Source organism: Eucalyptus grandis, chromosome 2 (genome assembly GCF_016545825.1).
Source record: "Eucalyptus grandis isolate ANBG69807.140 chromosome 2, ASM1654582v1, whole genome shotgun sequence".
NCBI lineage: Eukaryota > Viridiplantae > Streptophyta > Magnoliopsida > Myrtales > Myrtaceae > Eucalyptus > Eucalyptus grandis.
Window position 1 is genome coordinate 54,502,948 of NC_052613.1, and position 23,979 is coordinate 54,526,926.

A 23,979-nucleotide genomic window follows, 5' to 3' on the forward strand; every position below is an offset into this window, starting at 1 on the left:
TTTTTTTTTAATGAAAAATGGCACACTTGAATGCCACATCCGGCAAACCTCGCCGGAAATCTTACGTGGCGTTTTTTTAAATTAATTTTCTCGCTTATATAGCTTGCCGGAAGACTGACTTAGCAAAACACACACAAAAATGACGTAGTTTTGGTATAATTTGAATTTTAATATAAAAATTAATTAAATTAAATTTAAAACAAAATATTAATAATTTATAATTAAAAAAAAAGTTGGAGGAGGAGGAGGAAGGCAGCTGATAGCTGAGGGCTCAACCCTTGCTGCCCCTAGCTCGGCTCAACGGCCCCGGCCGACCCTCCCCACCTTCTAGCGGCGGCGGTGAGGGCTGAGCCCTTAGCCGCCGGCGGCGTTCTTCCTCCTCCTCCTCCAACTTTTTTTTTAATTATAAATTATTATTATTTTGTTTTAAATTTACTTTAATTAATTTTTATCTTAATTATTTACCACGTCGGTACTAAAAATGACATTGTTTTACACTAAGCTTGCCGAAAAATTGGCATGTCGACGTTTAGGTCGGATTTTCACCGTTGGCACTTAATTAATCCATTTTGGTCCGATTTTGGCACTTAAGTGTCACTTTTGTAAGTTTTGGCATTTAAATGTCATTTTGTGCCAAGTTTTGGCACTCCCGATGTTTGCGTGTCGTTTTCTTTGATTTTAACATTTTTTTCTCGGTTGTTTGATAGGACCGTGAGTTTGACGATATGAGTATCGTTTGTTATTTGGTCGTAAGTAACGAGGTGATTGGTACTATATCTTTTTTGGTTTTGTAAAACCATACCTTGAAGTATATGTGCATATATAATGGATTGAGAAGATCGTTTTTATTGTATAAAAGTTGGATCGAGCATTTACTACTCTTTGATTGATTATGAATGTTTCAAAAACGTGTTATACAAAGTTTGTGGAGTAACATATATGAAAATTGCTTTGTGACTAGTTTATGGAAAAATTTATAATGATTGGAGAAATGAATAGGGAATGGCGGATGGCCTTGTTGTGAAAATTTATTTGCTTGGTTTGTGATATGAATTTCTAGATTGGATTTTTGGTATTGAATGATGGTTGTTTATGCTCAATAGGACTATGAACCCAATGAAGGATTATGAGGTATGCATACCAAGTTTATAATATTCTTTTGGGCCAAGCCATCGGCTTTGTAAGTGGAGACCTTTTCAAGGGGAAATCTTGATTGCCTTGTCATCAGGCATTGTATCGTGATCATGGTAGAGTATTGAACAATAAATTAGTCAATGGATGGACCATTTGATATGTGATATTTGATGGATATTATTCAATGGACTTGACCATTGATACTTGAGTTGTGATGGTGATTTAAATGTGTTTTTCATATTAGTATAAAGCTTTGATAATAAGGAATAACTCTTATGTGATTCAATATATATTTTATATATTGAGTTTGAGATATGAAATTTAGTATTGCTTTGTATACATGCATAATGCTTGATTGATATGCTTAGAAGATATATATTACTCATTGAGCTGTGGTTGCTCATTCCACTCATCCTTTAATTTTTTAGGTTTCTTAGTGAGCGATGAATAAAGCGAGAGCGCCGTTGCTGGGAAACTTTTGAGAGTACTGTTTTTGGGTATGGCTTAAGGAAGTGGCGTACATAGTTGTTGCTGATTGTTGAGTTGAGTTGGTTGAGTTCTAGTTGTATATGTTCTTTTTGGTGGATTATAGAAACTCTGATATTGTAACCAACTTATTAATTTATCCGATATGTATATATGGTTTGAGTTATATATGTTGATATCAGGTTATTTATGTCTGAGGCTGCATTCTTCGTGTGGAAGGATGGCTGTGTCATTTCCATTTTTGTAGTTTTGGGGTGTGACATACCCAAGGTCGATATGGGGGAAATGTGTCGGCTGCTTTGCTAGAGCCTTTGGACGTGAACTGCTGCAGAGTAATTCTGCAGCATCCTTGTATGTGGATTGAGTGTCTTTTAACTCTTTTCTCTACTCCTGCAATGCCATGTTGGCGAAGCTATGAGCTTGTCCTTCCCATTATACAGACTCACCTCAACGGTCGTTCAATTTGATTTGGAGGTGATTTGACTTTTATAGAAGTCTTTGGTGCAGACAGTTGCTCCTCCGAGAGGTTGCTCAGTTCTGCTTTGCTTGATGACACCTGGTCCCACGTTTGAATCTGATTCCAGTGCTTAGAAACTTCCTCGATGCAATTGACCCCGCACTGCTCAAATCTTGGCTAAAGGTATCGGTTACTGTTGCTTCCTGATCGAACGAGTTGTCCTTCAGTTTTGTCTTCGCTGGAGCTGCGTTCTGACTGCTGATTCACCATTTCCTACCAGGCCCTTTATGGCCACCAGCACAGCCAAACAAGTCATACAGTTTCTTCTGAATCCATGTTATATTCAGTTGAACTGCTTCTTCAAAGCAACGATAAAGTCGAGCTTCACATTACCGGTTTGACTTTGAGAGGGCATTCTGTTAGGTACTGGAGGCTTTATTCCTACTCAAGTCACTATTAGGACGACGCTACTGGGACAGGAACCTTTTGATTGTGATGTTCAAGGCTAGAGAATTTCGGATTTCTCGTGGGTTGTACTAGTGTTCTTGCATACTCATATGGACAGGAAATGTTTGGCGAAAGAACATTGGATGAACCATAAAAGGTGGAGCCCAAGAAATGAATTGTTCGGTCGCTGAAGACAGGATGATCCTGAGTGAACAATGGGAAGTTCTAGTTTTTACTGCAACATGCTCTGTCAATCAGAGCGGCAGTTGCGGCACCTGATTTAAGTTTTCGACGTCTCATGAGTTCATGCTTCATAAGAACATGCTTGTTCATTCAAAGAAAGGTGGTTGAAAGTCAGACCTCAGATCCAACCATCTCGAATACTAGTAGGGGTAGCGGCAGAGGCTGCATGTTGTCGATGCAGAGGGAATCTTCCAATCCACATGCGCGATTGCATTAAATCATTTTCCATTTGCATGAGGAGATGATCTTTGGGTACATAAACTCAAACAAGTGAACGGCTGACGCAAACAATATGAACGAGTAGATCTAGTCCCGCTGCTGCTTAGGATATTGATTTGTTTTATCCTTGAAGACTGATTGAAGTTTGTGAAGGAGAGAAGCCCGTTTCAAAATGTTGACCGCCGCGAGATCTATTAGGAAAACAAGAAAGTATAGAACTAAGATAAAAACTTTTCTTTATGCGAATCCCAAGGGGCTCCGTCGTGACAGACGAGCCAGCGACGTTGCACAGAACATTCTTATATGCACACTTACGCATGAATAATATCTTAATAAGAGTGCCTATCTAAAGAAGATCAAATAGCAATAACATATTCAAAGAGGAGAATAAGAAAACAGCCGAAAGGTAATTATGATTTGATATGATACGAAATTGGGAACAATTTACATTAACCATTGCAAATATTAAGTCTACGCTCTGATCCGAGACTGGAACATTTAATTAATCATTAGAGACCTTGAATGTGTGTCTCTGCAACTGTAATGCGTGCATTCAAGAAGCTTTTGAATGTGGCTACGACTATGCTTAAAGGCCGAATCTTAAAATACCGAAAAAATCATGAAGCATAGAAAAATGAAGTCCTAAACAGGGAAACAGTCTCACGTATGAGGTTGAGCCGAACCCATACTGTGCATTACAGACGACCTAATCTTTTAATAGTTAATGGGCGATCAGTACCTCAAACCCTGTAATTACATGATGGGCGAGAAACTAATGGCGCGTTTCCAGGAAGCTGACGCAGCAGTATTATCAAGTAAATCAGGCAAAAAACTAAAACCCAGCTAAGTTAAGCTGTGTTTTGTCAAGCTTATTAGAGGGTACACCCTTTATTTAATTGGTTTAGAAGGACAGAAATGAGGCCACTGACATGTGATAAGTCACATGAGACATGTTGCTTAAATATCCAAAGATTTCAGAGATTTCAGAGACGTTCAGGAAGATACAATACTCAATTCATAATCACATGATCAGCTGCTTCCAAGCTCCAACCAGCTAAAAGAAACACAGAGGAAGCATTAGTAAAATGAAGCATCTTTCAAGGAAAATATATCGGTAATGCTTGTATTTGGTTTTGGCCTTCATAGGTGAATGCTCATTGTGAAGAAGAAATTCTGAGAAGCATTCTGATTCCTGACATTATTATATGCCTCCATGACCAAACTACCATGTCCTTTTTATAGCCCAAAATGCGTTTCTTTTCACCTGCTCATCTTCTGTTGCCATTTTTTAAGCTTAAAGATGGGATTGAGCCAAAGACCATAGCAGTGGGCTACAGTGAGGACATTTGACTAGCATCCAAAGTGTGCCAAAATGAAAATCGGTCTCTTTTAGCTGTCTAAATTCCTCATAAACATGGCGTATCATTTCAATTTTTTTTTCCCATCTATCTCCACAGATCCTTTTTTTTTTTTTCTTTTTTTTCTTTTTTCACGTAAATCTGAAAATCAAGCATCTTGGCGAGAATTTACTTACATGGTATGGAATTGGACTTATACTTAATTGTTTCGATTCCTAATCATCCAACTGACCGTACATGCTTGAGAATCGTTGATCTCAAATCTCCTACAATCACGTTCCTTCATCAAATAGTCATCCTGGGCTTTTTCCTCCTTTTCTAGTTGGTGAAACGGAAGTTAAGTCATTGTATTTTACAAATCACCCGGGACCAAAAATTGGATCCTGCAAAAGAATACGTCGACTTCACATGATTTCAAAACAACTATAATTTTTTTTACCATGTCAACAGTTCAATCTTATATCTGTATATCATCAGTTAAGTGATAAAATGCAATTTGTCAAGTACTATATTGGGTTATTAAAAAGGAAAGAGAAAGAGAAACGGAGCATTTGACTGTTGTTATTGTGGGTCAGATCTATATAACACCCTTTGTCAAGCTTTAAGCACAAGATCAATATAGCAACCTCAGCCTCCCATCATCATTCCAAAGAAATCCTCAACCTCCATCCTTCTTCAGATCAACACCCCACCATGAGATACAGCTGCAGAGCCTTTGTTGCTGTGTTCTCATTGATTCTGTTGCATTGTATCGTGCTGTCACTGCTCACTCTCCATCAAGAGACACAAGCCCAATACTCAAGAGATAGAAGCTATCCCAGAAGAATGCTGGTTCCCTCAAACTCGTTCTCGGCTCACTTGAACAAGCTGAGTGAAGCTGCTAAAGATCTTCAGGAATCTGTTGAAGCCAGCCTGAAGAGAGCGCCTGGGAGCAAGTCGAATCCGACCCAGAACAGATAGCTCTGGAAGATTCTGTTTTAGGCTATAGAGATCTCAACTCAGACTAAGAAAGAGAGAAATCAACTTTTTCTCTCTTTCTACATTTTTGCAATTTCTTTATTTTTCTTTTCCTTTTTCTGGTTTTCTGATTAGGTAGGAGAACTGGATGTATTAGCAGTTGCTTGACCGTATATGTGGAACATTATTTCCCTGGAATTTGCTCTGTATGTATCAAATGGTGTCTCAATAATACATCTGTAGCATTCTTGAGGCCTCTACCTTTCTGACTATCAGCGTGAAGAATTTGTAACAGATTAGAGATGATTCCCACTTTCTTGTCTTGGCCATTCGATTCAGCAGCATGTGAACGAGCTATGTAATGAGGAATCATCCGAGATAATCCGTGCAGAATCAAAGGCGAGATGGTGAGATTATCATACAAATGCACATAATTCCAGATCTAACTGAAACTTCACATCTGACATCCCTTATTCTATTTTGGCTAAAATTCACAAGTGCCCAAACACCATATTCCCGGTTAACAATATCACAAAAGTAAATGAAAGATCTTTTTCCTTCTAAGGCCCCGTTTGGTTTCTGGACATTTCTCAAAATTTCTGTTTGCTTCGACTTCATTTCAAAAACAGGGAGTTTGAGAATTCAAGTCAGAAACTTTAATTGGAATCTTGATTATCTTCGTGAAAATGAGGAGGGTTTGGAAATTTTCATTAGAAAAATACGACCCTTTTTTTCTTTTGATAATATATGATCATACTTTGGTACCCAGATCTCTAAACAGGTTCCTCCTAGTTCGACTGACGTCCAAGGAAGACGAGCAAGCCGGACCATATCGCGAACCTCGTTTCCAAGTCTTGGTTTTTTCCAGGCCTAAATGGCCTGTGGGCTCTTACCGGACAAAGTGATTTTGCCAATGATCATGGCTCTTTCTTTCTTTCCCAAAACAATGTCACCCTCTTGTGGAATTATCTCACATCTTAAAATTTGTCACAAGCAAAAGTACAATCAGGCCTTTCTATTAACTTCATTTAATTCAGCTTACGAAAAATACTATTTTTTTTTTTTTCTCTTTTCTTTTCTTCTTTTCTTCTTATTCCTAGTCAGTCATCGACCATTATCGGTTGCCGTTGCCACCGGTGATCGACCGGGCGAGGTTTGGCAAGCTTGCCGGAGGCTCACTTGGCAATCGTGAGGCTCGATCTCACCCAGCCTCACCTTGGCTTGGTGAGGCTCCAGTAAGCTCGTTAGACCTCGCCTAGCCGGTCGCCAACCATCACTTGTGGCCTGTGACTAGCCATAAAGAAGAAGGAAGAAGAAGAGAAAAGGAAAAAGGAAAAAAAAGAGAAAAAGAAGAAACATATGATTAAGGTATTAAAAATTAAAAGAAACAAAAAAAATTAAAGAGTCCTGAAAATTTTGGGTAATTACCAAATGCGTTCAAATACTCAAATATTATTTTGTTAAAATATTATTTTTGAATGAAAATTATTTTCGAAAATAGAATGGTTATGTTGACTTATCCCTCAACCTGGCTTCAACGTTAAGGAAGTGAATTGAAAATGGCACAAAAATCTTAAAGCGATAACAGAACTTGAATTGACATTTTTTTTGAGAAAAGCCAATACTACGCATGAAGGCGTTTCAACTACGCATCCTGTGCTGCAAAAAAAAAAAAAAAAAAAAAAAACTACGCATCCTGAGCTGAGTGGACAACGTCTCTGGCGAAAGACAAAAGTAAGTTTGAAACGTTCAAAATAATGTACGGATGCATGAAACTCTCGGCTTCGTTTCATTTTCAAGGATGCAGAGTATTTTCCAAGCTCTTGCTGGTCGAAGAAGGTGGAAGGAAACGACGGAAAGAACGCGTTTTTGCATATTTCAGTTGGACTTTTACCCATTCTTTTGTCCCGGTTCACTCCCTTCCTCATGTATAAACCTGCCAATTCATCGTTTCGTTATTCAACCTGAAAGCAACAGAGCAACAATGGCTTCTCCTGCTTCTATTAGCCATCTGCTCCTGCTGTTCCTTCTTCTTCTTCTTCTTCTGCCATATCTTGCCATTTCACAGTCCAATATAACCCCGGGCAAGTCTCTGGTTGCGGGGGATAAGGAGTCTCTTCCGTGGCTCTCTCCTTCCGGAGATTTCGCCTTGGGGTTCAGCCAACCCGACGATAAGAGCGACAGCTTCGTAGTCTCCATATGGTATGCCAAGATTCCTGAGAAAACCATAGTCTGGTGTGCCAGTGATACTAGCAAACGACCTGTCATCGCACCCCGAGGATCAAAACTGGTGGTAACTGCTGATCGCGGGCTCCTTCTGAATGATCCAGGAGGCGGAATTCCATGGAAGTCCGATCCCATAGTTAGTGCGGTCGCTTATGGATACATGAACGATACTGGAAATTTTGTTCTCAAGAACAGAGACTCTGAGACTCTTTGGGAGAGCTTCGACTACCCCACCGACACCATCCTGCCCGAACAGATCTTACCGAATAATGGGATTCTGTCTTCAAGACAATCGGCAACCAACTTCTCTCAGGGAAGGTTTCAGCTCCGTTTGCAGAATGGGAACCTCCTGTTTACGACAATAAACTTGCCTTCCAGTCACGTCAATGAACCGTACTTCACGTTCACTCTGCCTTCTGTTTCTGTTACGGGGATTAGTTTTGATGACTCCGGCTTCTTGAATTCCCTTCATGACAACGGCCAAACGTCGCCTCTCAAGACAGTTTCGCGGGGATCGCCCAGGGACAACTATTTGAGAGCCACTTTGGAGTCAGATGGGGTCTTCATCCAGTACTCTCGCCCCAAGACTGGGGGAAATTGGATGGTTGACTGGCTGATGCCGGAAAATATATGCAAAACTGGTCAGAATATAGGGAGTGGCATTTGTGGTTTCAACAGGATATGCAGGCTCGACGTGAATGACCGGCCAGTCTGCGAGTGCCCTCTGGGATTTTCTGTGCTTGACGAGAAAGATGAGTATAGAGGTTGTGTGCAAAATTATTCACAAAGTTGTGGAGAAGCGCAGAGTTCAGGACCGGATGCGTTTGTACTTGAAGAAATTACTAGTATCGATTGGCCAACTTCTGATTACAATCTCTTGCAACCTTTCACAGAGGCCGAGTGTAAAGATTCCTGCCTCCGGGACTGCATGTGTGCTGTCGCCATCTTTAGAGATAATGACATGTGTTGGAAGAAGAAGCTGCCTCTCTCCAATGGCAGGATCGACACAAGCCTCAATGCAAAGGCCTTCATCAAGAGAAGAAAGGATGGCTTTCCTCCTCAGACCCCTAATCCTCCAGGACCAAATGATGATAAGAAGGATCTTTTGATTCTTGCCGGGTCAGTTCTTTTAGGCAGCTCAGTGTTTGTCAACTTCATACTGATTGCTGCATCATGCCTCGGCGTTTTCATGATATACCAAAACAAATTAAAGAAGTTCTTCGAAGATGAAAGTGGCATGGACATAAATATACGCAGCTTCACATACAAAGAGCTTGAAGACGCCACCGGTGGCTTCAAGGAGGAACTTGGGAGGGGGTCGTTTGGCATAGTTTACAAAGGGGTCATTGCAATTGGAGACTCCAGAAATGTTGTAGCAGTTAAGAAGTTGGATAGGTCTTTTCAAGAGAGTGAGAAGGAATTCAAAACTGAAGTTATAGTGATTGGACAAACCCATCACAAGAATCTGGTTAGGTTGATCGGGTACTGCAAAGAAGGGCCAAATCGCTTGCTGGTTTACGAGTTCTTGAGCAATGGATCGTTAGCGAGCCTCCTGTTTGAGGATCTGAAACCCAGTTGGGAACAGAGGGCCCAAATTGCCTTGGGAATCGGAAGAGGACTCCTCTACTTGCATGAAGAATGCAAAACCCAGATCATCCATTGCGACATAAAGCCTCAAAACATCCTTCTCGACGAATATTACAATGCCAGGATTTCAGATTTCGGACTAGCCAAGCTCTTGATCAGCCAAACCCACACTCACACTGCAATAAGGGGAACGAGAGGATATGTTGCCCCCGAATGGTTCCGGAACATGCCGATCACTGTGAAGGTCGATGTGTACAGTTTCGGTGTCCTGCTGCTAGAGACCATTTGCTGTAGGAGAAGCATTGACATAGAAGCCGGCAATGAAGAGAGAGTGATCTTAGCTGATTGGGCTTATGACTGTTATCGAGAAGGTGCGCTAGAAGCACTTGTTGAAAAAGACGAGGCAGCCCTGAATGACATGAAAAAGCTCGAGCGATTTGTGAGGGTTGCCATCTGGTGCATCCAGGAAGATCCAGCCTTAAGACCAACCATGAAGAAGGTAATGCTAATGCTTGAAGGGATAATTCAGGTGTCTGCACCACCGTCCCCCTTCGCATTTAGTACCATAAGTACAGTGTAAACTCAGAGACGTTCTAGCATTTCCGTAGAGCCATCTCAGCCCTTGTGTTTGTGGTACATAGGTTATCATATTTAGTAGATAATTTCTTGCGAACAAAGTCCTGCATCGTGAACCAATCTAGGATGATTCTAAGGAAGAAAAATATGCAGCGAAGAGAAGCCATCAAGCAAAGGTAGTAGTCTTGTTGATTGAAGGAAACCACCTTACTCCCGTTGAAGGGAAGAACTTCATCAGCTCTGTTCTTCTGTTTCTTTTTTGGTACTGATGAGCTCTGTTTTACTATCCGGTCTTCTTTGTGCTTACCTTAGCCACATGATTTGCTCTTAATATCGTCTTTTGTGATGTCTTCTGACTTCAATGAGAAGACATCTGATGTACTCTTTCCAAATAAAAGCAGCACGGTTGCAAATTACATTTCCTAAGGAGCATCGGTTCGTATTCTAGTTTTCACCTTTTCTTCTTACTTCTTGGAAGAAGCATAAGATGATTTTTGCACAAAGCCCATTTTCTTGATAATTGAATGCCTGATCCTGATGCTGTCGGATGGATGGATAAGCAAAATGGGATGTAGAAGTGCATAAATCAATCTGCGCCATCTAAGTAATGTTTCAACCTTGAGAAGGGTTTTCTCAGAATGATAATCTCTGCCTTGTCCAATATTAACATCTCAAACCCGTAGAGCTGACTCTCAATTTATAACCACAAAACATCGATCCAATATTGGTCTCACTAGGCCAAGCCTTTGCAGGGTTAGCTTCATCTTAGATAACTCATTTTCTGGTCAGAACCTTAGGTAGAAGGACAAAGTTACGCGATTGGTGAGTCTTTAGAACTATTTAGGTCGATAAGTTTAGACTTCAGAACAGTGAAATAACAGCGAGCTTATCCTAATCATAAAAGATGTAACAATATCCGCATTTTCTGCTGGACAGTTCTTTTGAAGTTCAGATACTGAGAGACCCCTGCTACGAAAACAATATAAATATATCATCTTTGTCAGTGAACAAGAACAATCAGAGGACATACTCTTCGCACAGCTGCTTGTAGACCGTGGTTCTATTTGCCATCTTTTCCTGTCATGACCTGACAACTCTGTTATCTGATCATATAACCGTCTCATGGAATCAAGACTTGCATCCTGTTGTGCTCATCATGGGGACTTTCAGAGTAGAAGAGACTACAAACAGCTGCATCGGTGATGCATTCACAAAGTGCGTACATACTTAATAAACGATGTAGGCATGGACATCCAAAGCCTCATAGACTGGCAAAGTTCATCAGTGGATTTGGTTCAACTAGCTTGGTAAGCTCTAGAAAAAGGAGCGATCACTACAACAGAGAACGTAAAGTCACCTTCCCTGAATGGCGGGAGACTGAAAATAAACTAGAAGATTCAGTCTAGAACAGAGCTTATTGACATTACGATAGTGAAAAACTCTAGTCTTGCATCTTACGTTTATACTGTACCATGGGATGGATGTCTTCGTTATCAATGAGGGGAAAATTCAATAATTTTCTGTTGCCATAAAAATATTCTGAAGTTGGCTGCCGTTAGGTTATAGTAAACTCAAGTAGAAGTTTCAAACTTGGGTGGCGAATAAACGAGTAGAAGTTTAAAACTCGGGTGGCGAATAAACGAGTCTTTTGCAAGCCTTCTCTTTGACGAAGCTTGCTAAACCTTTTACGAGGACTAGACAAAGTCCTTGAGAAAAATACTAATCTATATAGCGTGCGGATGGGAGCTCCATCTAAGGTGAGAGAGACTTTCCATCGAAGGCAAAAGGAAAAGGACAAAAGAATAGTCGCCTCCCCTACAATTATATGTTTTAATGACTCACCCCCGAAAATCTTGTTTCATCCTTAAGTAGCTTAACTCAAGAACCAGAAGAGAAGTTCATCTATCATGGCTTATTCCGTAGTGCTTGCGATCCTTCTACTTCTTCCATTTCCACTTTCCACAAAAGCTCAGACATACGGCAACCAAACCTCGGGTTCCTCATTAACAACAAATGATCAAAACTCCTGGTTATCACCGTCAGGTGAATTCGCTTTCGGATTTCAGAAAATTGGAACCACAGAGTATTTGTTAGCTGTATGGTTCGACAAAATAGACGAGAAAACTATAATCTGGTCTGCAAATGGCGACAATTTAGCAGCCGAAGGCTCCAAAGTTCAGCTGAGTGCTGACGGCCGCCTGGTGCTCACTGATCCGAAAGGAGAAGAGTTATGGGCTCCTAGCCCAACTGTTAGCGGCGTCACATACGCAGCCATGCTTGACACAGGGAACTTCATCCTAGCGAACCAGGATCACGCCAACTTGTGGGAGACATTCAGCCAACCAACTGATACAATACTGCCCACGCAAATGTTAAATCAAGGTATTGTGGTTAATGCTCGCTATTCGGCAACAAATTACTCCACTGGGAGGTTCCACTTCATATTACAAGCCGATGGAGATCTTGTGTTCTATCCCACTCCAACTCCACTGGCCTCCTCAGATGCATACTGGTCCTCCAATACCAAAGGTAGCGGCTTTCAATTGGTATTCAATCAAAGTGGCCAGGTCTGCGTCACAGCAAAGAATGGAAAGGTACTTAATCTCCTCACCTCAGGCACAGTCCCAACCAGCGGATTTTACCAAAGAGCAATCCTTGAATATGACGGTGTCTTCAGGCAATATGTCCACCCAAAGCCGGCAAATTCAAGCTCTGGCTGGCCATTGGGCTGGTCAATGGTCTCTTCCCCTGTCCCTCCAAACATATGCACGAGCATCCGGCGAGATACTGGGATTGGAGCTTGTGGCTTCAACAGCTACTGTACTCTTGGAGACGACCAGAGACCGCGGTGTCAGTGCCCACCAGGATATACTTTGTTAGATCCAACAAATGATATGAACGGATGCAAACAGGACTTTGTTCCACCGAGTTGTGAAGGAGGTAATCCTGAAACAGACCTATTCACAATACGTGACATGCTCAATACAGACTGGCCACTGTCTGATTATGAATATAATCAGCCACAAACTGAGGATTGGTGCAGACAGGATTGCTTGGCTGATTGCTTCTGCGCAGTAGCTATTTTCAGAAACGGGAATTGCTGGAAAAAGAGGATTCCACTCTCAAATGGTCAGATGGATCTCAGCGTGGGTGGGAAAGCTCTGATCAAGGTCAGGATAGATAATTCAACTTCGAAATTCCCAGGTGATGGCCAGAAGAAGCACAAGAACTCGACTTTGATAATCATTGGATCAGTGCTGTTGAGTAGCTCGGTATGCGTGAACTTGCTTTTACTTCTCATTACCTATCTACTTTGTGGAAGCTTCCGACATAGGGATGTCAAGTGGATACGACCGTTCCAGATTAACCAAGTCAAAGGTATGCAAAGTTTCACTTATCAGGAGCTTAAAGAAGCAACAGATGGATTCAAAGAAGAACTGGGTAGGGGTGCTTTTGGAGCAGTATACAAAGGTGTTCTTGGATCAAACGACACAAACTTTTTCGCAGTAAAAGTGTTGGAAAAAAAGACCGGAGATGCCGAAAATGAGTTTGAACGAGAAGTGAGTGCAATTGGCCAGACTAACCACAAGAACTTAGTGCAGCTGCTTGGATTCTGCAACGAGGGTCAACACCGACTGCTGGTGTATGAATTCATGAGCAATGGAACTTTGGCGGATTTCCTTTTCAGCGCTTCAAGGCCCAGCTGGTACAAAAGAATAGAAATTGCCTGTGGTGTTGCAAGGGGGCTCGCTTACCTGCATGATGATTGCACCAGGCAAATAATCCATTGCGACATCAAGCCACAAAACATTCTTCTGGATGACTTTCTTAGTCCGAAAATATCGGACTTTGGATTAGCTAAGCTCTTGATGGCAGACCAGACACGAACAACCACCGGAGTCAGAGGAACCAGAGGTTATTTAGCACCAGAATGGTTTAGGAATATGCCTATTTCTGGCAAGGTAGACATTTACAGCTTTGGCATTGTGTTGCTGGAGCTCATCTGCTGCAGAAAGCACTATGAGCTGGAAGTGGAAAATGAAGCTCAAAGAGTACTGGTTGACTGGGTGTACGATTGCTATGCTGAAGGGAAGGTCCATCTACTTGTGGAGAGTGACGAGGAGGCAATGAGTGACAGAAAGAGGGTGGAAAGATTCGTGATGACAGCAATGTGGTGCATCCAGGAAGATCCGGCTTTCAGGCCTTCCATGAAGAAAATCACTCAGATGTTAGAAGGAGCAGTTGAAGTCTCAGTCCCTCCAGATCCAGACTCTTTCATTAGTTCAATATGATTTTGCTTAGTTAGACAGCTAGTGTGTGCAAAGCCTTCTGTGTGGTCTGTAAGTTCTGCTAAGCTGGAATAAACATTTTGTCATATCTTCGCATGGATGCAGCTTAAATGAGTTAAGTTTTATTAAGATTTAACATTCTTTACACGTATTCAAGAGAGGGTCGACTATTGTTGGCAAAAAGGGTTTTGTGTGCGAACCTGCATGCTGTTGATTGATCAAGTAACTATCCCGAGACCAGAACGTTTTAGTTAATACTGATATGGTATCAGAACATGAAAATATACATTTAGAGGCAGTCTCGTTTTGAATTTTTCCAAGAACTCTGGATAATCGTTTCCCCATACACCGCGGAAAGACTAACGAGGCTCCACCGAAGCATTTTAATCACCAAGTTTGCTTCAGCAAAATACCCCCTGACCCCGTCACATTGTATCTTGGCCCGATCTAACCAATACACATTCTGCAACTCATTCCTTCCGGTCAACTGAAAAGTCTGAATGGCCGCCTAATGAGACACCTGTATTTTTTCTGTTTCTTGAGTGAATATCTCCTAATGCTCTCTTCCTATCGGTCATTGGCTAAACTAGACAATGAGAACCATACAAAACTTTCCAGTCCTTAAGTTGTTGGACGGCGCCTGAAAACCCCAATTTCAACATTCGAATAAAATTATTCATGCAGAAGCGGACTTTCACTTCCTCCAGCTGGCCAACTCCCCAATATTCCAATGAAATCACACAGTCTGCAAATCGCATTTTCTATAGCATAATGAAACAACTTTCTTCGTAACAAATCACGGACAGCAACACAAGGCAGATGATATTCTAATCATATGCATACTTTTCCTGCGATGATTGAAAAGCTTGACTAAAAACACTCAGCCAGCCCCGGTCAATGCCATTCGACGATAACCGGGCTCAAAACAGGACGAAACTGCATACCGAGGCACGGCAATAGAAGGATCCATGGAGCATTGACAAGCGATCTCATAAGTTGCACTTGGACAGCTAACTTTGGAGTCATCTTCGATAGATTAATGAACGCGCACATCCAATTAAAGCGAGCTGGTCTCTCATCATTGATTTCGTCAACGTCTAGAAACCAACCGCCTCAGATGGAATGAAAACCACGTACTGCTTCACCGCATCTAAATCACAGAAACCCAAAAAGAATCATCATTTCACCAAAAACAGCGGACTTCAATGTGTCAGAAGAATAGTCGAAGTCCTCCAACGCTTTCGCAATAGACAGGAAGTTTCGCGCCATTACAAGCAATGAAAAAGGAGATACCCTCCTTTCTAAATTAACTCCACGCAGGTGCAGACGTCACTACGGAGAGAGATGGCTGGAAAAAATTAACTCTTTTCATTTGTGACAAAGGAATCAAAAGAGTATTTTCTTTATTTAGTCTCTTTCTTGTTTGATCTCTGAATGCCGGCAAAGTCTCTATCGCTCTGAGAAATCAGAATCCAACCCGGACCTTCGTGTAATTTAAGGTGGAAGACCAGTTCTTTGGACAGCTTCAACGGAGGAAGTGAACAGATGGGAAAATGCTTCGAATCTCGTTTGCGCGTTGCGTACGGTAATCGACGAGCTGCTGCCCATCACTGATGGCGAGATAATCTTTGCATGACGAACTTAGAAAAGAGACGAATCACGATTTAAGAGTGCCCAAAAATTTCTTCTATTATACAGGTGAAAGCAAGAGAAATTATCTACATGACAGAACTGATTTCTTGACTGTCTACCTGAGTTCTCTTTCATCTAGGCGACATACTAAGAACAAGTACCAGAAAATCAGTTAAATTAGCTCGCATATTGAATGGAGATGATATCGTAAAGTAAAAACATGGAGTTCGTAAATTAAGTTAATGTCACACCCTCAAAACCATCAAGAATAAGGGATAACATGGCCATCCTTTCACCCGGAGGATGCGGTCTCAAACCATCAAAATTCAACTCCCAAAAGTCTCCCTATTAATAGCTAAGCTCATAGTGATATTAAGCGTCAACACCAATCCACAACAACCTCTAAAATTCACAGAATCAAACCAAAATATATATATCATAAATTGATTTCACAAATCAAAACGCGTCATCTTTCTGCAACCTGACTCATTTACTTGAAATACATTTCGTAAATCATTTCTCAAATTATTTAAGACTCATTCCTTAAATTAGAATAAACTTCACATACCATTTCACAACACATTCCATAAACCACGTTCACAAATATGTATGTATGTGTTCACAATATGTGTATACACACACACACACACACACACAAAACATAATGTTTGTACGATCTAGATTTTTTTATGTAACAAACATACTTTTCTTGGTTCAACATATATATCGAATCATTATCACTTTAAGATATGAGTTTACAAATTCTTAGAAGGGATAATACTGCTCACTTGGAAGAGCTGAAAATCAATACACGGTAGTTACTTGAGGCAACGTATTCGAATTTCTAACAACTAATTGAAAATGATATCAAAATCTGAGTAAAACCATTGTCCCAATGAACGATCGATTGAACCACGTTTAATTGTCAGTAAAACAACATTTATGTGCAACTGAGAAACCCCGTTTAAAATAGGTGTTCAAATTTTCTCCTTATCTGTACTACCAATTACATGTAACTCAAAATTTCATTCCAATTAAGCTGTACTTCAGATCTGATTTTCATCAAACTCCATAGCTCTACAACATCTTAAACTATCATTTCCACAAAATCACAACCTAATAACTCCTTAATTAAACCTTGTACTTCATAATCGACATAAGTTTGAATTTGTGCCCTAAATTAGAACAGTACTCTAGTTAGACAAACGATGAGGTTGAATCTCACAAAGCATTACAATTAGTAATTGATTTGGCTAATCGGGGCATCCGGATTGTGTACGACGTACGTGCCAAAATTTCTCTCTTTCCTTCCTTTCCTCCTTCCCTTCTTCACGATCGCTTCTTTTCTTTTTTTCTTTCTTTTTTTCCCCCTTGCTTTTGGCGTCGCTGCCTTCTTCTTTCCATTTCTGCTTACGCTCAATTGCCCTAATTGAGGGGGGAAAGGAAATGAGATGGTTGGGCTTTGGCTATTAAAAATAATGGGCTGGATTTTATGGCCCATATATTACAGTTAAACCGATCGGGAACGAGATTATCGAACTCTTTGGGTCAGCAAAACAGACCATTTTAACTTGATGCGCTGAATCTTGACTTGGTGCGTTTGTTTTGACTTTTTAGGATCACCTTTTTTTTTAACCGTAAAACGTAAAATTTGAAAAATGTTTTTTAAGAAGTCATTCTTTAGATAATATTTTCTAGTATTTAATTGAAATATGAAAATGAACTAGAATTGATATGGAAAATTTGATTTGATTTTTCTAAATAGACATACACTATTCGGATGTTAATAATTTATATATAATTAGCTAGGGAACTGGATATGGGCACCATTATTTCAGATTTGGCCTTGATGGACCTTGATCAGAGCATGGATTGGGCCACAAGCCCTTGGTTTTGGGACCATTGTTGATGGATAGGGGAGCAAGTGTCGGGTTTGGCCTTGATAGACTCAAGGGTAGGCACTCAAGTCCTAGACTTGGCCTCAACCGACTCGGGGATCGACACTGAGGTTCCAAGCCTCAGCTTTGATAGACCCTTGCTCGGGCACGAAGGACTCAAGCTTGAGCATCATGGACCCGACCTTGAGTGTCATTGATTAAAGTTCAAGCATGTTAGGTACCGAAATCCCATGCTTGGCCTTTACTTGAGCCTAAGTGCTAGGGCATTCGAGATGTGCACCGAAGCTTTGGGTTTGACCTTGATGGACCTTGGCATGGGCATTAGGGTCCCAGGCTCGACCTCAATGGACTTAGGCATAGGTGTCAAGGACGTAGGCCTAAGTGTGGGAAACCTAGTCTTTGACATAAGGGAATTGGAAATGAGCTTGGGGGATTCCATGCCCGAGTTTAAAGTTTTGGATTCAATGCTAAAATCTAGTTATATTTTGAAAAATTATTTTTAATTTTTTGAAGAAAAATTATTTTCATAAATTTGAGCATGTGTTTTCAATTGATTAGAAAAAATATTTTCCATTCACTCATTATCTCAAGCGAATCAAGTGTAATATTTTCTGGGAACAAATGGGGCCTTATTTTAGGAAAAAGTTCAAGCCCTTTGTTAATCACGATTTCAATAAAAATTATTTGCTTTTCTTCCACGGGCATGCGAAAGTATCTCTACCATCGGAAGCAAAATTGCTTCAGATGTTGTAAGAGATAGGTCGCTACCGTTGCTCCCAGAATCGAATCCCATCTCCCCTTCAAATGCTCCGGAGCGGGAGCGCAACGCGTGCGCAATTCTCGACTCGTTCGTGCTGAAGCAAGCCGCTCTAGATTCGTGCTCCTCGATCATCCGGGCGCTTTCATGACGGACTTCACGCGATGAGCTCCTCTAGACTCGCTTCGAAAACCTCGTCTTTGGACGACCTCAATTTGCTGCTGCAAAGATGCATGAAAGCCAAGTCCCTGTCGCTGTCCAGGCAAGCCCATGCCGTGTTGGTCACCACCGGGGCCGGCCGCTCTTCCCCGTCCTTGAGTTCGACCCTCGTCGGCTCGTACGGGGGGTGCGGCGACTCGAGCTCCGCGAAGCTCGTGTTCGACGCGATTCGGCACCCCAGCGTCTTCGCGCTGAATTGGATGGTCTCGATCTCGGCGTTCAATGGGGATCACGAGGGGGCATTTGGGTACTTCGCTTCGATGCAGAAACTGGGCAGGACGTGCAATAAGTTCACGTTCTCCATCCTGCTCAAAGCTTGCATTGCCGTGATGGATGTGTTTAAGGGGAGAGAAATTCACGGGGCTGTGTACAGAATGTATTTACAGGATGACGTGTCTGTAGCGAATTCTTTGATAGATATGTATGGTAAATGTGGGCGGTTGGATCTTGCACATAAGGTGTTTGGCAAGATGCTTACAAGAGATGTAGTTTCTTGGACGTCGATGATTTGTGGGTATTGCCATGCGGGTAAGATGGAAGAAGCTGTCCAGCTGTTCGAGCAAATGAGAAGGGAAGGGCTAAAACCAAATGACTTTACATGGAACGCCATGATAGCTGGTTACGCTAGGACCGGAGATAGAAATGGGACGATGGCACTCTTGAATGGGATGAAAAATGAGGGGCTGATTCCCGATCTGGTCACTTGGAATGCGTTAATTTCTGGTTTTGTTCAGGGCAACCAAGTCCAAGAAGCTTTGAAACTTTTTCAGGAAATGTTGGTGTCAGGGGTTAAACCAAATCAAGTCACGGTCACGGGTCTTCTCCCAGGATGTGGATCTACGGTTACAATAAACAGAGGGAGAGAAATTCATGGTTTGATTTACAGAATGGGACTTGATATGAATGTATACGTGGCTAGTGCTCTTATTGACATGTATTCAAAATGTGGGTGTGTCAAGGATGCCTCCAATGTTTTTGACATGGTAACTGTCAAGAATGTGGCTTCTTGGAATGCAATGATCGGGTGTTATGGCAAGCATGGCATGGTTGATCGGGCTCTTCTGCTGTTTGAGGAAATGAACGACAGAAATATCCAGCCAAATGAAGTGACTCTGGTTTCTGTTCTTTCTGCTTGCAGCCATGGTGGCTTACTGGAGAAAGGTTTACAAATTTTTAGATCCATTAAAGAGGATTATGGTGTTAGTCCTCGAAAAGAACACTTCGCATGTGTGGTTGATCTTTTGTGCCGTTGTGGTAGGATGGCAGAAGCTTACAATTTGTTGAAGGAGATGCCAGTAGATGTCACCGATTCAATGCTTGGAGCCTTTTTTAACGGGTGCTCAATTCATAGAAGAAATGATTTGGCTCAACTAGTCGCTGATGATATTGCGAACAAGAGGTTGAAAAGACCTGGGGGTCTTGTGACACTGTCGAATATTCTTGCAGCCGGTGGAGGATGGGAGGGGGTTGAGAATGTTCGAGATGTGATGAGGGAGGAAAGGATCCATAAGGAACCTGGCTACAGTTGGATTTGGAAGGGGGACTCTGTGCTGGAGCTGTGATAGAACACAGTATACTGGAGCAGGAACGAGATGTTACAAGATGGCGGTCTGCTCTTGTCAACTCCTACCACGAAGAACCTTGAGTAATGGATGGAATGTGCACAACTCATCCTAAAGCATCAGAACGGCAGAAAATTGAAGATACATATCCCCTGTTCTGGATTGCGGCCGTCGCCGCTCCTTTTAATTTGTTGTTCCTCACAACTTGTTTGTCAGGAGGTGAAGTATGTGACCCATTGCAGGAACAAACTGCAAGCAAAAGAACTTGCAAAAACTCTTCTGTGATGGGTAATACTCATGGCATCTACAGACTACAAAATTCCGGTGGAGCTGTTTGTGGTTCAAGTGCCGAAGAGAGGTTTTGTCAGGTAACCATTGTCTCGATTGGGACCGCATCAGAACAAGAAATATATTGGTCGTATATATTTCTGGATCACAATCACAATGGTCCTCCCTTAAATCAATTGCTATTCTCAATCGCTTTATTACATTAATATTCAAAACTCCAAATCTTAAATTTTTAAGATTAATAAAAGAATATGGTTGTCTGTTATCTCTAAACTGGTTATTTTATTTACTTTGAGTGGCTTTCTGTTGTCGATGAAAAGTAGATTTATTAAACAAGACTAGCGCAGTGGTCCCCATATCACTCGTTTTTTATACACGAAAGAGATTTAGAATCTTATTAGTCATAATATTTGGGTAATATAATTTTGCTTTCTTTAACTTAGATGTTATTCAAATTTATCTATATTACGGCCTAAAGGACAAGTGTCCAGATCCAACTTCAAATTCAAATTGTTATAAGGAAAGACATGAATACACGTAAAATCACTTTAAATATATTTAACTTGTTTGATCAAATTCAAATATTTTTATACTGACCCGAAACAATCAAAAGCGAAAGCAAAATTGAAACTGACCTCTATCAAACTTGTTTGATATCCAAGAGGACTCAAGGTCACCAGTGACCGAACCGATCTTCATTTGCATTTATAAAGTAAATAATTCGAAACGGACCAAATTGGGATGATTCAAGCCGGCCATCTTGAACTTAAAATTTTATAAAACGAAATGACCCATATGTTCAAGTATAATCCATAATTGAAGTCATCCTAATCGAAACGATCCAATTATACTCTTTTCATATAACAATTTCGTATTGTTAGTCATAATGGCTATAGAATTTGTCAAATCTTATCTTTTTACATCCAATCAAGAAGAGATCGGCTTACATAATAAAAATAAAAAAAAAGGAATAGCTTATCGCATTATTTTAGTAGTAAATTTCATGAAAAGGTCTTGGTACCTCATTATTCAGAACTTGGATGATTTCTCGGGGAAAAAAATTCAAACGAAGCAATAAGCAAGGAAAAGGACACGAGGGAGCCATTCACATTTCACAAATGATAGCAGCATGTTACTCCAAAGTCTTCGTCAGCCTACATATCCAATCAGTGAATATCCTGTCACCCTCTCTCTTCTCTCTCTCTCTCGTTGGCTTCGAGTGTCGAGTCCTTTGTATTCCGTTTCTCTCACTTCGGTCACTTCTCTTTGGAGGATTCACCAGTTTTGCGGATACTGAAGTACTTGACCTGCCGATCCTCGGCATCTTCGAGGCCTGAAGTTTCTTCATCTGGGCATGCAATCTTTCCTCCTGTGACCCGCTCCCTCTTGCCAAGTACAAATAAAAATCTCTCCTTTTTCCATTCGTTTCCCCTGCTTTCGTTTCGCTTCAATAATTTAAAAAATAAAATAAGATGCATCTCTGACTTTGCTCTTGTTCTTCTTCTTCTCCCTGCTCTGCCAGAATCAAGCCGATGGATGTGTCATGATGCGATGCGATTGAAGCTCGTGTGTGGGGTTGGTTCTTTCTCTCTCTCTCTCTCTCTCTCTCTCTCTCTCTCTGCATGTTCTGTTTGAAAAGAGTTGTTTGGTTTGTAGCAAAGCTTGGTTTTGTCGTCTAGATGTTGAAGTTTATAGCTGCTGGTGCTTTCTTTTAGTTTCATTGAACTCATTGGAGGGCTATTTTTAGTTTTATGCACCGGAATAAATCTTGGTTGTTTGATTTTCTGTGGGTATTTCCTGTTGTTTGTGAAGGTTTCATTTTTTTAGAATTGGACTTTGAATCGCTATCCGGGAAATAGCATCAGAGTACTCTACTGATTGGTGCTTTTAGGAAATTGCAGAGTGTACGAGTATAATCTCATTTCTTAGGATCGGATGATTGGAACTTTTCTTTTCAATGCATATTCAGCGCTGTCTTGTGTCGTATTATCTGTCCATGTGCTTCTCTGTGTTGTTTCTCTGACTAATACACGGAGGAAGTCAGTCACTGCCTTCTGTAGTATTTAACCTCTGTAGCAGACTATCCAGCTATTAATCTGTTGAATTTTATAGGATGAACACTGGCAATGTTTTCGCCTTCTCGTGTCTAGTCTTTCCTTTATTCCTTTTCCCAATTTATGGGGTTGGAACGGCTAAAATGATGGTGGTTTGTCCAATTTGTAGTTCGCTTATTATCTGTCTGCATTATAAAGGAAAAAAGTTTGAAACTTTTTCTTACCCACGGACAGAGAATGAATGAACTTGCTTAACTTTGTTACACTGCGATTCATCAAACGATTAAGTCTTTATCTGATTGCTGTTAGGTGTTTGCATTTGCTTTGATGTTTGACTTGCTTTGCCTTTTGGTATTGCAGGTGTATCAGATGCCTGTTTAGACATCGGTGTTGTCACTCTTGAATGATGCGTAAGGGAAGAGGAAAGGCGAAGAAGGTAACTTCCAGCAACCATGAAGATCCAGGAAGTGGCAAGGAAGAAAAACCACCGGCTCAGAAGAGGAGAGGGAGACCACAGAAGGTCTTGAGGGATGAATTGGACAAGGGAGAAGTAGAAAAGATAGAAGAGGAAGATGGTGGTGATGCAAAGCTGAGTATCTCTAGCAAAGAAAAGGAAGACCGAACTTCATCGGAGAATGGGAAGAAGAGGAAACGTAACTCACAGGTAAGAGGGAAACTGGATTTGGTGAAAGAGGAGAAAGGCATTAGTACAAGATCAAGTGGCGATGATATGACCAAGTTGAATGGATTCCGGCATAATGGAAGCAGGCGTAAAAGCAAACCTCGCCGAGCTGCTGAAGTAGGGGTGGAATGCAAGTGAGATACTGGGGGCTAGATTGAAGTTGTTCAGGATGTCTTCTGTTTGCCTTTGGCGGATAAAGCTTTTCGCTTTTGCCTGGTGAATACTGATGAAGCTCTCTATTTCCATGTTTTCGGGGTTATTATTATCCTTTTTTAGGCTAATTCCCTTACTTGATCTCTCCTTGGTCTGGTAGAGCTTTCATAGCATTTACAGCTCTGTAGTTAGTGATAGCTTTTTCCGGTTGAGTACTTCATCAGCTTTGTTAATATGTCATTTGCAAGCATGTTTATCCAGTCACTGTTACATTTGCCCAAGTAATATTCTGGTGATCCTTTTCATCATATTTTCTTGTTTCCATTGGTATTTCTTCTGGTTTCTTATGAAATTATCCCTTTCTGGTGGAAACTGGATGCTCGGCTTGATAAAGGACCTAAATAGATTGCATCATGGCTACTTCAGCGACAATCAGACAGCTTCATTTGTTCCAATATTAGATGGTTTGGATGGTCAAGATTGTCGTTCTAATGCTTTACTCTGATGATGTCTCATTGTGTTTGTGAGTTTTAGATTTGTCTTGCCAAAGTGCAGGTTATCCACAAGCCTTTAAGTCACTGTAAAGGTTTACTGTGTTTAACTCATTTCTTGGATTGCAAGAGCAGAGCTTATTGTGGAGTTCACATCTCATTCTTTCTTGTCCTGTTGGATCTCATTTCTACTCAAAGATTGAGAGAAACATAAACTTGTGCTGCAACCAGATAATGCAATTTATATGTGTGGCCGCTTGAATA

At 41.1% G+C, this 23,979-nt stretch overlaps 4 protein-coding genes across 4 annotated transcripts; all 4 read left to right on the forward strand.

Annotated features, from left to right (window-relative positions):
* The first annotated feature begins 7,079 nt into the window (after window positions 1–7,079).
* On the forward strand, window positions 7,080–10,110 carry LOC104433809 (G-type lectin S-receptor-like serine/threonine-protein kinase LECRK2). Its single transcript, XM_010046680.3, has one exon. It carries the CDS (start codon window positions 7,103–7,105, stop codon window positions 9,692–9,694), a length of 2,592 nt encoding a protein of 863 aa, XP_010044982.3. The 5' UTR covers window positions 7,080–7,102; the 3' UTR covers window positions 9,695–10,110.
* Window positions 10,111–11,500: 1,390 nt separating this feature from the next.
* Window positions 11,501–14,117, forward strand: LOC104435683 (G-type lectin S-receptor-like serine/threonine-protein kinase LECRK3). The gene has a single exon (XM_039306482.1). It carries the CDS (start codon window positions 11,598–11,600, stop codon window positions 13,980–13,982), a length of 2,385 nt encoding a protein of 794 aa, XP_039162416.1. The 5' UTR covers window positions 11,501–11,597; the 3' UTR covers window positions 13,983–14,117.
* Window positions 14,118–18,182: 4,065 nt separating this feature from the next.
* Window positions 18,183–23,546, forward strand: LOC104433812 (pentatricopeptide repeat-containing protein At5g59600). Its single transcript, XM_018869187.2, has 3 exons — window positions 18,183–21,728; window positions 21,858–21,910; window positions 22,750–23,546. The coding sequence occupies exon 1, from the start codon at window positions 18,431–18,433 to the stop codon at window positions 20,045–20,047; it is 1,617 nt and encodes a 538-aa protein (XP_018724732.2). The 5' UTR covers window positions 18,183–18,430; the 3' UTR covers window positions 20,048–21,728; window positions 21,858–21,910; window positions 22,750–23,546.
* On the forward strand, window positions 22,796–23,209 carry LOC120285901. The gene has a single exon (XM_039307227.1). It carries the CDS (start codon window positions 22,796–22,798, stop codon window positions 23,207–23,209), a length of 414 nt encoding a protein of 137 aa, XP_039163161.1.
* Window positions 23,547–23,979: the final 433 nt, after the last annotated feature.